The 14,306-nt window shown below is 39.2% G+C and overlaps 1 protein-coding gene across 1 annotated transcript; it reads left to right on the top strand.

Moving 5' to 3' along the window:
- The first annotated feature begins 5,781 nt into the window (after positions 1-5,781).
- LOC137004213 (C3a anaphylatoxin chemotactic receptor-like) lies at positions 5,782-13,228 on the top strand. Its single transcript, XM_067364404.1, has 3 exons — positions 5,782-5,926; positions 9,487-10,359; positions 13,137-13,228. Exons 1-3 carry the CDS (start codon positions 5,782-5,784, stop codon positions 13,226-13,228), a joined length of 1,110 nt encoding a protein of 369 aa, XP_067220505.1.
- Positions 13,229-14,306: the final 1,078 nt, after the last annotated feature.

Raw genomic sequence — 14,306 nt, 5'->3', positions numbered from 1 at the left:
CTGTTGGCCATAGGGAATGCTGTCACTGACAGCCTTGCGTGACCCGAGGGGGAGTTGCTCCCGGCTTTTCTTTGGAACTGCTAAAATTATTATCTATTAAAACTGTTGCAGTTTTTGCATGATATATCCACCTGTGGTTCTTAGAATTACAGCAAATTTAATGAAATGTCTTTGCTAATGAAATATCTTGATAAACAATTAACATGTAGCCACTTGTCTTTGTGTGTTTCTAGTCATTAATGTTTAATTTTTACTTCAGACCAAACATAACCTACTATTTATGTCACTTCAGTTTTAATCACTGAAACATAATTGTATGATCCAATTCACATTGGCACTGTTATCCAAAACATTTAAGGTATATACATTTTTATCAGTTTATACAATTAAATTGAATTCTAGCACCATGAGCTACAGGAACATTCTGTGGCAGGAAATACTCTGCTGTACATCTATAATCATTTCATCATTCAGCTGAAGGCCTATCAGTAAAGCAAATCAATGTAGTGCAGGGTTTGCTGTCTCTTTCAGCTAGACTAAGACATACCAAGATCAAGACTCGGCTTTTCCCTGCATTAACAGCTCAAAAATGGGTAAGAACTGAATATGTGTTTTATTTACATGACATATTTTTTAAACACCTCTCATGGTGTAGTAAATGCAAAACTGTTTAAGATACAGTCAATGCACAGTGCCTGCTTAAACCAATCGAATCAATATAATATAATATAATAAAATTTAAACTATTCTATGTAAATGTATCTCATCATGAATACATTTGCCACAATTTAAAAATGTAATATATATATACATATATATATATATATATATATATATATATATATATATATATACATACATACATACACACACACACAGTCAAACCCAAAGTTTTTCAGACGTTTTTGATATTTTTGATATATTTTTACTAGTGGGTGCCGGACACTATAGTTCATTTATGTAAGTGAGGATAGCAAAATAAACTGTCACATATTATACCCAAAAATTCTTCATACAGTGGACTACCAGTAAAATTGATAAAAACCAAAGACCAAAAAATATTCAGACGCTTTGACCTGACCATGTTTTGCTCAAGTGTTATCTGACATAATTAAGATTAATATTTTCTGACACAGTTTAACTACTGTCATATTTTATTACCATTTTTTTTTAAATATAGTGAGTAAACTGAAGTAATGAATGAAATGTAGGTGTCTGCATAAATTTTAGTTTGACTCTTTGTGTGTGTGTATATATATATATATATATATATATATATATATATATATATATATATATATATATATATATATATATATATAAATATAAATGTCTATATATAGACTTTTTTTTGAAAATTCTCCTTTCGTGGTCTGAAAAAAAGAAGGGAATACAGCATTAGAACAAAACCAGGGTGAGTAAATAATGACTTCATTTTCATTTCAAGAAAGCTCTTGAATGCTTTTGCTTTTGACGTGATGTAATTTGATGACTGTCGCCATTGATCTGCATCTGTCAGTGCAGTGTGAATTGGCCTTTTCCACCATTGCACTGAAAAAGCATTCAAGAGAAAGTTCACCCTAAAATGAAAATTAAGTCATTATTTACTCACCCTGGTTTTGTTCTAATGCTGTATGCCCTTCTTTCTTTTTCAGACCACAAAAGGAGAATTTTCAAAAAATGTCCGGCTCGAGCTGATCCATATAATGGCAGTAAATTGCGACCAGCATCAAACTTTTAAAAAAATACAAAAGTATCAGAATGATCCTGTGCAGTGTTCAGGAGTATACAATGTAATTTGGTGAAACGACAGTCAGAATGACAGTTGACAGATGTGAATGTGATAATTTTTTGTTGCAACGAACACAACAGATATATTTACCTCATGTCAAGTTTTAGCTCATCTTGATTTCTCACAACTTATGTGCTTTATCTGGGCGAGTTGGAGTGAACTGTGGTGCTAACAGAGCCTCACAAACACAGTCGAGCACAGAAGACCAACAGCCAAGGTCAGGATTTTCATTAAAATAATACATTCAATTTCGATTTTTCACCCCAAAACAATTGATTTGTTTTTTTATCAAATACCCCCGAAAACATGTGTACAGCACGTGTTGTTTAGGATCATTCTGTGATACTTTTGTGTCTTTTTTCAAAAGCTTGATGCTGGTTGCTATTTACTGTAATTATGGATGAATGTGAGTGGGACATTGTTATTTTTTTAATTCTCCTTTTGTGATCCAAAAAAGTAAGAAGTGCATATTAGAACACAAGGGTGAGTAAATAATGACAAACATTTTTATTTAATGGTGAACTGTCCCTTTAAAAATTGAATTTAAAACCTATACTATAACTATACTAACCTATACTATACTTTACTATTGAGTTTAGAACTGTTAATAAGAGCATTTTTCAATATTTATCATGTTTTCAAAACTCAGTCAGTTTTAGCCAATTTTGTGACTTCATTGCTTTGATTCACAATTCAATCATGATCATGTCTGTCACAATTCGTAAAAAGTTTATTTCTTCAATAGTTTTAACAGACTCCTCATACATGACAAGACAAAATATATCTTTAAAGATTAAATCAGACAGCAGAAATGACGTGAAAAACTGTTTTTATGTTAAATACCCTTATTGCTTGTCTGTTTATCAAAAATGAAAGCATTTTTTCCACTCCTGGCGATCGTTTCATTTTTTATTTGACACTTCAGAATCAGACGTGGGTAGAGTATCCAAAAACTGTAGGCAACTCAAGTAAAAGTACAACTAGAAATATTTACTCAAAGTAAAAGTGAAAGTAATAATCATAATAATTACTTGAGTAAGAGTAAAAAAGTATCCAGTGAAAAAAAAACACTCAAGTAGCTAGTTAGACTACTAGTTACTTTGTAACTATTTATAGGCCTGTAATGTGTTTGTATAGCTACAGCAATACAATAGCATGTTATTTTTTAGATAGATATTTAAATTATTATCATAATTACATATATTTGCAACAAACACAGAAGAGACAAGCATTATTTCTGGCATTTGTAGCCCAAATATCATTGCATGTCCTCTTTGTATAATAATAACAGCTAACCGCTGAACATCTGAACACACAATGATCAAATACACATTAAAGGATCTTCTTCCGTCTGTTCTCCAAAATGTAATCAAATGTATATTTCCGCAAGCGCATGTAAACTGGTTAACTGTACCTTCACAGAGGCATTAATTTTCAAGATGAACAGGCCACCGGCGCTGCCACTGCGCAAGCGCGTGTTCATTTCATACTCTCTGAACAATGGTTGCTTATTTAATGTGTAAATTATGATATATATGTCCATAAAAATGGTGAAAAAATGCTACATACTTTGTTATCGTGGTGTAATATTCTGTTTGGTTGTGAAATGTCGGCTATTATTGGCTGTATTTGAAATCAAATGAAATCAGTAGCTACCTGTGGAATAGGCCCTTTTCACAATGAGGTCAGTTAACTTCCTAACTATCCGCAAAGCAGTGGATCTGTTATTCCATCTTACCTTTGTGCTGGAGACTTCTCAGGAAAATGCTTTAATAACTTTAAATGCAAATTGTTTATGTCAAGAATTTACATGATCGGATTCTTTTGGTAACGTTATTTATTATTTCCTTTCTGTAATTGCCATGCTTAGGGTTTCCTCGAGCGGAAACTTTAGCAATGTTGTGTCCTTGAATTGCTTTCAGAGTTTTATCACAATGATTGTGTGTCTACACAAATCTGTTGGCCTATTTGGAATAACAAGAATATTGTCTTTAAAAACAAAATTTGTTTTAATCTTTATTTTTAGAAATTGGTAGGCTATGATAACGATATTGTTCTTGTGAGATTTATTTACGAGTAATGGACACCTGAAAGTAGCACATCCACATAATACGCCGAAGAATTAATAATGTGAAGATTTTAGATAATTTTACATCATACCAATTTAAACTGAACTGGTGCAATACAGTTTGCATAATTTGTAAGAAGTGTATTGAAAATACAAAACAGAAGTATTTTGTTCATTTAATGTTATTCAATGGAGAAATAATTTGATTTAATTAATTTAATGCCGCTTTCCTCTATATATTTTTGTATGTGACAGTCTTGTTCTGCAATGAAGAGATGAATGATGACAAAAATGCCATGTACAGGAGTCAGTTTTTACAACATTAACTGTCTTCATGTAGAAATAGTATTATACCCAGACAGCAACATATTGTGGCCCAGATCCGGCCCATATCTGGTACATGTGGATTACACACGGATCAGATGGGCCGGATCTGGACCGACATTATGTTGCTGTCAGGGTATTAAACACAATTATTATTATGTATGTCATATTTATCTAAATAAAACTGAAAATTAGACTTTTTTGATATTTAAAAAGAATAAGCTTATGTTGATCTTCATTGTACATACAGGCACTGAAATAAGTAGCCTAGTACATTAAGCATTGAATTAAGTTGTTGTTTTTTCTGCACGTAAATGTCGGAAACACGTGTTTATTTCACAAATAATACTGACAAATACATATAAACAGCTTCATCTGCAATAAAGACAGCAAAGTTTGCAAGTTACTGAAGTGCATGGATTCAGTGCTCCGTATTCAACTCCTCCTCCGATTTCAAGCAGCAAATCTCGCTGATCGGTAAGTTCCTTTGAGATCTGCCAAACACCTCGCCTTGAATTTACATGAAATTAGGCGACTACAGTCATCCTCTAACTACGTTTGTGGCATATGTACAACTATTGGGTGCACGTCATTCAAGCGACGCTATATTCCACTATGCTGACAGAAGCAAGTATCCACCATAGACTGTAAAAAAAGATGGGACTCCGCGACGCCACTTCCTTCCATTGTAACAAAGAATATACACTAAAAAGAATACACTCACAGGCATTCAGTCACTGTACGGTCTCGTTAATGCATACCTACCTGCTATGCTTACCTCAAGGACTCCTCTTACAACTACTTACCGGTCTCCAACGTTCGCCAAGATCCCTAGTGTTCTCCTGATCTTCTGTGTGTGTCTCTGTGTCTTGTCTGCTCCACGTCTGCCTGCCATCCACGTTCCCTGGGAAAAACAAGACAAGTATCAGTTACAAGAATATCATCTGCCACGAACTTTACCTTTATTCACTTACCTGTACTCTGCTATCACATCTGGTTGTTCAATAAAAGATCATTAACGTTATACCTGTGTCTCCGTCTGTCACGGGTGCACAAGAACAAGATGTAAAAGATCCAATTGCAGCATTTATTGGGCAATCCACAATCGTACATCCAAAACAGACAGGGGTCAAAAATCCAGAAAACAGTCCACAAAACAAAAGGCCAGAGAAACAAAAGTGCACATCACAATACAACAAACCACAACCAAGGACAGAAACAACTGAGTATAAATAGACAGACACTAACGATGAATCACAAAACAGCTGAGTGCAAGGAGTGGGATAATGAGTCCAGAAGTGAGTATGGGAATTTTAGTTCAGACAGGTGACAAAAGTCCATGTTGGAGTGCCCTCTGGTGGGTAAACGTGGCACTCCAACTCATGATCATGACAGTACCCCCTTCTTACGGAGCGGCTACCAGACACTCCATGAAAAAAAAAGAAAAAAAAAAAGAAAAATTCTCAGGAGGGAGGTGGACTGGAGGAACTGACCAGGCGGGTTCCAGCGGTTCAGACTGCCGGGGCAGTGGCAGCAGGGCAGAAGGTTAGGTTGACGGCGGCAGGACAGGTGGCCTAGGTGGCACCAGCAGGGCAAGATGTTTGGGCAGCAGTGGCAGCAGGGCTGGTGGCCTGGGCGGCGGCGACGGCAGGGCAGACCAAAGGTGCTCTGTGGCCGTATCAGGGAGAGCGGGCAGCTCGGTGACGGCCTCCGTGGCCGTATCAGGGAGAACGGCCAGCTCGGTGACGGCAGCGGGCTCGGGATGCCCTGAGTGCATCACAGGACTGACAGGAAAAGCATGTAGGACTGGCGTGGACTCACTGGCTGGAGCGGGCTCACTGGCTGGAGCGGGCTCACTGGCTGGAGCGGACTCAGGCGGCTCTGAGTGCTTCCTCCAGGCACGCAAGACCGCCAAAACATAAAAAGTGAAGACAGTCCTCTGACAGGCAGAGCATGCGGGACTGGAGTGGACTCACTGGCTGGAGCGGGCTCTGGAGCGGACTCACTGGCTGGAGCAGGCTCTGGAGCGGACTCACTGGCTGGAGCAGGCTCTGGAGCGGACTCACTGGCTGGAGCAGGCTCTGGAGTGGACTCACTGGCTGGAGCAGGCTCTGGAGCGGACTCACTGGCTGGAGCAGGCTCTGGAGCGGACTCACTGGCTGGAGCGGGCTCTGGAGCGGACATCCAAAACAGGCAGGGGTCAAAATCCAGAAAACAGTCCACAAAACAAAAGGCCGGAGCAGGCTCTGGAGTGGACTCACTGGCTGGAGCAGGCTCTGGAGCGGACTCACTGGCTGGAGCAGGCTCTGGAGTGGACTCACTGGCTGGAGCGGGCTCTGGAGCGGACTCACTGGCTGGAGTGGACTCGGGCTGCTCTGAGTGCATCCTCCAGGCACGCAAGACCGCCAAAACATAAAAAGTGAAGACAGTCCTCTTGGCCATCATAGGACTGACAGGGAGAGCATGCGGGACTGGAGTGGACTCATTGGCTAGAGCGGGCTCTGGAGTGGACTCACTGGCTGGCGGAGGAATCCGGAAGCTCATGCTGCTGGATCTTGCAGTGGTGGTTTGTTCTGTCACGGGCACACAAGAACAGGACACTTATAAACACTGAATTATTACCAATATATGAAATTAAAATTAAGGACATGCAACAGAAAAATTGTTGGACAATAAATATATGAAAATAACAGCTTGATTTTGCAGTGTTGTCTAATGTCTGTTAAAGCAAAAGTGTCCAAAAGTGTGAATTATGCAATAACGGACACAGCAATACATCATGTAGCCTATTATAAGATCATTATGTTTGTAGCTTGATCCATTAAAACGTACAAAATAGCCTATTTCAATTCAGACCAAGTGGACTGATACTATTATTACTGTTACTCGACGAGGTCTGAAATATATTGTTCACGGCAAACATGATGATCTTAAATGTATTAATTATTAATTAACTATTAATAAATGTGTACAGTTGCATAAAATGGAAATACTCAATAAAGTAGGCTAACTAAACTAACTCAAAAACGAACAAATTGATCAAAAACGAACAATTGAATATATATCAGCATGATAACAACTATGAACTTGAATGACCAAAACCATCTTTCTGAAAATTTTATTTGAAGCGTAATTTATTTTTTTGTTTTGACTCAAATCCCGTTCGTTTGCATGAAGAGGGCGAGGTTTATGACCTGTACTGCATCCAGCCACCAGGGTGCAATCAAAGAGCCCACAGCTTCACTTTTCAGGACGTATGAGGCACACCCGCGATCCACTGCTTCGAGTCCAAACGGAAGCTGTGTGATGTCATGTGAAAAGGGTCTATTGTTCACAGACATCCGCAGCTCATCTAATAAAGATCTTCATCGCTGACAAACAATAACGACAGACTTTGCTTAGTCGTTACAGAATGACCAAAACAGCATTTCAGATGCTGTCCCGTCACAAAGTCACAGTCTTTTTTGATGCACATCATGGAATAGCCAATATTCGGCTGTTTCCATCCATGATTATGCTCATTTTTGGATATCGCATTATAAAAACACTGGATGGAAATGCCAAGATACGCATAATTCTAAAAATGTGCATGAAAAAAACATTGTGGCAAGGGGGGCATGGTTCAGCGAGGTCTGCAACCGGAGAGAATAGCGGGAGACGCTTGGTAAGTGAGTGGGTTGAATACAAATCACGAACACCTGTTTCTCATTCCAGTGATTGGTGCGGAGACAGGATAAAACGCTGTGAGAAGCAGGAGTGTGGTAGAGAGAGGGGAACTGTCGTGTCGAGGTTCTGGAGTGAAGCCCTTGCGGATTGTTTATGCCAAACTTGGAGAGAAGCCCTTGTGGATGGTGCATACCGAACCTGGAGTGAAGCCCTTTGTGGATTGTTTATTTTTGTTGTTGTGCGCTGCACAGTCTTTCTGTTGAAGCCTTTGAGAATTAATAAAGTCTCAGTCAGCAGTTGTTCGCCGACCCTGTCCTCTTCCTTCCCCAACTATGAACTGAACTGTGTTACAATCATATGTGCTCAATTGAGTAGGAGATTTTTTTGAACCGAATAAATTCCTTGATGCTTTTCGATGGCTTGGCATGACCGATCTCATTGCACAGCATCTGAAATGCTGTTCTGGTCAGTCTGTAATGCCTGAGCAAAGTCTGTCATTAAAGTGGTTTGATATAGGCTAATTCCCTCCCTGAAGTGCCTCACACGATTGCATTCACAAATGCAAGATAACATGACAGCATTTAGTATTCATCTGCACGCTCTGACAAATAATTTATTATATGAAAATTATTATCTTTACAGCATGTAAGTTTATGCGGCGATGCGCTGTGAGATTATTGCTAATTTAATAATAAAAGTAGCCTTACCTAATAGTTTTAACAATAGACTAGAATAATGTAACAGGTCTACATTAATTGGAAGTTCCAAATCCTCTCAATATTGACTAAATTTGATGCTTTTGACAATCTCTGACTATCGTCATCTCGTCTGTTGACGCAACCCAGCACAGGTGGTTCACATGATTAGTTCATGCTTTCAAAAATCATTAGTTCATGCTGAATGAAGTATTAATTCAGGTAGGCCTATTAGTAGGCTATATGTTTATTCAAGCAGGCTACCCTTATTGTAAAGTGTTACCAGGCAGCGCTCGTATGGAATGAGCTAGCCTTTGTTTGTAAAGGTAACTTAATCTATTTTTGATTTCTGTCAGCTTATTTCCGGTGTGCCAAATTCTGTGACCCAACAAGTTATGTGTGTGAGTGCCGGTGACGTCACAGCAAAAAGCGTAAAGCCTGAGACTGACTGCATGTCTGAGAGTGTATCTGTAGCTTACTGTCTTCAGCCAGACCATCTCCCGTGTGTTGCTCAGAAACGCAAAAAAGTCCCGTAGCTTGTTTCGAACAATTTACATTGCCAAAATGGAGCAAAAACAGGCAATCTAAAATATAACTCACTCATATGAACGTTTTGTTTTTTGAAAACAATATTTATATTATGCATTTAGATTTTGCATTAAACATGATTTAGCCCAATCTTGAACATGATTAACAATGGACTGGTAACTAAGGTTCTAATTTGAACAACAATAATAAGATTCCTACTGAAAAATTTGAGCTGTAATAACTACTATCTATTTTAAAGACATTTAATTCAAGAAAATCATTCCATTTCCATTTCCAACTCCAGTGAGCTGTTAACAATTGAATTGCTAAGTTGAATTTGTGAACTGAATGAGTTGGATTTCTGAATGAATAATTCTAATAGATTCAGTTTATCTTTCCCTTTTTTTGTGCAGATAATGCGACCAATGCAACAACCATGCCAGGACCCTTATCAAGCACTGAAATCTTCAATATATTCATATATTTTGTCACCTTCGCTCTGGGTATCGTTGGAAATGGGCTCGTCATATTTGTGACTGGCTACAAAATGAAGACGACCATCAACTCCATTTGGTTTCTCAACTTGGCGATTGCTGACTTCATCTTCACCTTAGTCATCATCTTCTACATTATTACTGCCTTTAACAAGATGGTTTGGCACTTTGGTGACTTCATGTGCAAGTTTGTGAGCTTTGTGACGGTGCAAAACATGTTTGCCAGCATCTTTTTGCTGACCACTATCAGTCTCGAAGGTTGCCTGTTCACTTGGGTGATTTTTTGGGCTCAAAACAAGCAAACTCTGGTCAAAGTCAGGATCATCTGTGCACTCGTGTGGGTTTTATCCATCCTCTGCAGCATTCCCTTTGTCATCAACCGCTTGGAAAAAGAAAAAAAATGCATTTATAAACCAAGTCAAGTCATCTTCAAGTCTCTGGTCATATACAGGTTTATGGTGGGTTTTCTCATCCCCTTTCTGATCATTGCATCTTCATACATTGCTATTGGAGTGTGGGCCAAATGTCTCAAAGGAGGAAAGAAGCATAAGTCATTCTGGGTCATTATATCTGTGATCATGGCCTTTTTCATATGCTGGTTTCCTTTTCATGTTCAACAGCTGTGTACTGTAATTGCCCATGAGAATGAGTGGAGTGACTTTAAACAAGTAATAGATGACATAGGGCCTTTTGTAAACTGCCTGGTTCATCTTAGCAGCTGTCTGAACCCCATTCTCTATGTGTTCATGTGTGAGGAGTTTAGGAAGAAGCTTAAACAGTCTCTGCTGCACTGTAAACCCAGATAGTACTACTAACTTATAAAGATCGAGTATGCTGTAATTAATTTCTGTTAAATCACTGATGCAACTTAAAACAATTACATTTTCTGAACGTGGAGTTTAGTTTTATTTTTGTATAGCTCAACATTTTTGAGTAAACCCTTGTCCTTATTTATTATTTTTTAAGTTTACTGAGCGATATAAAGTGACATCATCCATGACACATTGTTGCTGATGTTACCGACATAACCGACAATATCAGAAGAGTCCATTCAACATTAAACTGAGTTGCAGCCGATTTCAAGTTCCCAGCATGCTTTGCGTCACACTCTGTAAAGGCAGGAACACACCAAGTCAACGCCAACAAACTAGTGGTGACCAAAGCAGACTGTGGGGTTGGCTCACGTCGGCAACGTCTGTGTCCAAAGTTGCCTTGACACACCAAACTGACGCTCGACAGCCGACGGCCAAGTAGCATGTCTGTTCTGGGATAAGAAGAAATGCCTTTCCGTACCAGCAGGTGGCAGTAGCTGAACAGTCAATCAGAATGATCAGATAGCCTGACGGACCGACGAGCTCCAACACAGATTCAACATTTCAAATCGTCCGAAAAAAAGCAGATGAGGACCAACTTCAGCCGACGATGCAGAACACACTGAGAAACTTAGTGTACGAACAAAAACTGCCCGACGGCCGACCGTCGGCTTGGTGTGTTCCTGCCTTAAGGGGGAATACATTTTGGAATTGAGTGTTATTTTGTGTGTTTTTGCACAAGATTAATACAGGTATGTAATTTTGGTATGTTTCTGTGATGTTGAAGTTTTGTAAGGTTACCATCATGGTGAAGAGTAGTGCTTGTAGTTAGGTCGAGAATGGGCTGTTAAATGTCAAGACTATAAATACTGCGGTTCATACAAGTTAAAAAATGATAGTCTCTTTGATGATTACATTAGCATATACTAGCATGATGTTGCTAACTATCACTTATCTATAAAGATTAGATTAGGGGTTAGTATATTCGATATTTCAATTAAACTCTATTTAATTTGTGTAGTATTAAATAATTTTTGTGTTGCTTATTTAAATGTTTTGAGTATTCTGAATTTATTTGTCAGGGTTCTGCCCTGACGGCCTTATTTGTTTTGTTTTTGTTTAATGTGTCTTTGTTTATGTTGTGTCTGAGTACATGGCTTTGTCTGTGTTTGTGTCTGCCATGTGCTCCTCTGTTCCCACCTTGTTTGCTGTCACCACGCCCTCTTGTTTAGTCATTGTTCAGTCCTCGTTTGTTATGAGTGTTCTCACCTGTTCCCTATGTTCCCTGCTCCCTTTCTTGTTGAGTCCTCATTAATCTAAGTGTTGTCACCTGTTCCTTGTGTTCTTTGCCTCCTTTATATTGTGCACTCTTTCCTTCATGTCTTTGCCAGTTTGTTAAACCTTGTGCCTGTATACTAGTCTTTTGTTCATCTAAGCTCATAGCCAAGGGCGTAGATTTGGTTTCAACTTTGGGGGGGGTTGAACATTGGTATGGTTGTATTGTATTGGGGGGGTTGTAACTGATGGCTTTGAATATTGGGGGGGTTACCCCCACAAACTACACCCCTGCTCATAGCATTTGTGTAGGAGTTTCTTGTATCCATTTTGTCCTTGTTGTCATTCCTTGTTCCAAACCATCTAACCACCTGTCTTGTCAAGTCCTGGTTCTGTGTCTCTGGTCTCCCCCTGTCCTGTCCCGCAGGCTAAGCATCCCTGTGGCCGCTCTCTCGTCCTGCCAAGCAGCAAGACCAATTCAGTGCCTGATCGTGTCTCATGGATCTAACTACGTGTGCTGTTTGATCCTGTCTGGCTCCTGCTACATCTTTGAGCCTCATACTGCACACCTGCCAATGCTCACCAGCCTGTTTGCTACCTGGGCTGATCTCAGTGGCCGTTCCCTCAGCGTGCTTGTCATTGTGCCTCAACCCTTCCTACTGTATGGACTGTGTTCACCACCTCACCCTCAATATCTTGTCTTAAGTCTTGTCAATAAACCTGTAACACTCATCCAGCGTTTGAGTCCTCCCTCACAGATCTCTGACTGTCACGATCACCGTCTGCCCATGTCTAGTTCCGGACTCCATTTCCCATCATTCCCCTCGCCAGTCACATGTTCACTCTACACCAATCACCTGTCGCCACATACAGCCATGCACACACTCCTCACTAATCACCACACCCAGCTGCAGCTTGTTACCTGGACTTTAAAGGACTTCCACTCACACCACCTCACCGCGAAGTCTTGTTTCCCCAGTGTTCAATTCCGATTGTTTATATCTTGTCTGCCTTTCTGTTACCGTTGTTGCCTGTTCCTGTTTCTTGACCCGTTGCTGCCTGTCCTGACTCTTGCCTTGTATACCGACCTGTGTATGATATCCGCCTGCCTCGATCTACTGCCTGTTCCCTGACTACGATTCTGCCTGTTCCTTACTGTTCCTGTTTGTTCCTGTTTTGACCCTGCCTGTACGACCACTCTACTCTAATAAAATGCTGCATATGGATCCCTGCCTGAGTCTCCATTCGTTACACTGACATTATTGGGTTTTACAACCACTGCATCAAAATAATCGAAAAATAAGAAACATTACATGTGGAAAACAATAGTTTTGAGTACAGTGGGCTGAAACATTAAAAATAAAATGTATAAATTCAGTTTGACTTAATTATGTATAATTCTTTACTTAAAAGATTTGAGTTGCTTAAATTTTTTGAGGTAATCAGTTTCTACAATAATTTTGAGTACTCTTAACTTATCAGGTTTTGCTTTGCTTGTGCTGGAGACAGCCTTTGCCAAAGAACATCTGGATTTCCGATCATCTCGCCCTTCCACTTGTTCTGGCCTCTCATAATCACAGAGTCTCAAGACGAACGACACAACCATCTCGTCATCAAACGAGGACAACAAAACAAGCTTTTAGAAAATCAGTCCTGAAGATATTCATTCCTTGTAGACTGAAGTGGTCCAATAAAGCGTATTAACAAGCTCTCCGGTGTTCCACAAGGCTCTTCTGCTTTTCTTTATACATGCTTCCTCTTGGCTCTATCTTTCAGAAATATGATGTCTCCTATCACTGCTGACAATACACAATTTTATCTTCCTGTCAAGTCCAGCGATGGAAATTCTATTTTAAATTTTATTTATTGCCTGGAGGAAGTTAAAATGTGGTTGTCTGAAAATTTCCTAAAGCTAAATGGGGACAAAACTGAGGCTATTGCTTTTGGATCTTCATTGCGTGTCATTAATATTGAAAACCAGTTAGGCTCCCTGTCTTTAATACTGCAGTTATTAAAGAACTGTCAGTTACCCTGACTTATTATTCAATAAGCAGATAAATTCTATTGTCAAAGGAAGTTTCTTTCATCTCTGGTCCATCGTCAAATTAAAAGAAAGACCTAGAAGTATTGATCCATGAACTTATTATATCCCGGCTTGATTGCTGTGGTGAACTTATTCTATTGTTTATGCAATGTTTATTGGGAGTCGTGAACTTGGTGGCAGGGAGCATGAGCACTTGGTGTACACGAACAGAATTGGCGCATTTTTAATCCCACCCCAAAATAGGCAGTTAAAACACGGTATAATAAAAAATCTATGGGGTATTTTGAGCTGAAACTTCACAGACACATTCTGAGGGCACCTTAGACTTATATTACATCTTGTGAAATAGTGTTCTAGGGTACCTTTAAATAGTACAAAATAAATACAGGTCAATAAACATCGAAATGTAAGATAATAACAATTATATCTCTAATAAATTATGGCATACAATGGTTAAATAAAATGTTTTTTTTCCTAAGAATAAGCCAAATGTCTGAATGTCCCACTAATTAGTTATGACAGTACTAGACTGTTTCATTACAGAGTGACCTTGGACAGACTTCAGATTATGCAACTGAATATGCAAATGGAATTTCTGAGTTTCCATT

The sequence above is a fragment of the Chanodichthys erythropterus genome, chromosome 17 (genome assembly GCF_024489055.1).
Source record: "Chanodichthys erythropterus isolate Z2021 chromosome 17, ASM2448905v1, whole genome shotgun sequence".
NCBI lineage: Eukaryota > Metazoa > Chordata > Actinopteri > Cypriniformes > Xenocyprididae > Chanodichthys > Chanodichthys erythropterus.
Note: the sequence above shows the minus strand (reverse complement) of the source record. Positions and strands in the feature narration are given on the sequence as shown.

Coding starts and splice junctions, on each gene's coding strand:
- LOC137004213 (XM_067364404.1), top strand. CDS start 5,782: ATGTTTGGGCAGCAGTGGCAGCAGGGCTGGTGGCCTGGGCGGCGGCGA. Junction 5,927..9,486: donor CAGGGAGAACGGCCAGCTCG/GTGACGGCAGCG, acceptor TTTTTTGTGCAG/ATAATGCGACCAATGCAACA. Junction 10,360..13,136: donor TAAACAGTCTCTGCTGCACT/GTAAACCCAGAT, acceptor TTAACTTATCAG/GTTTTGCTTTGCTTGTGCTG.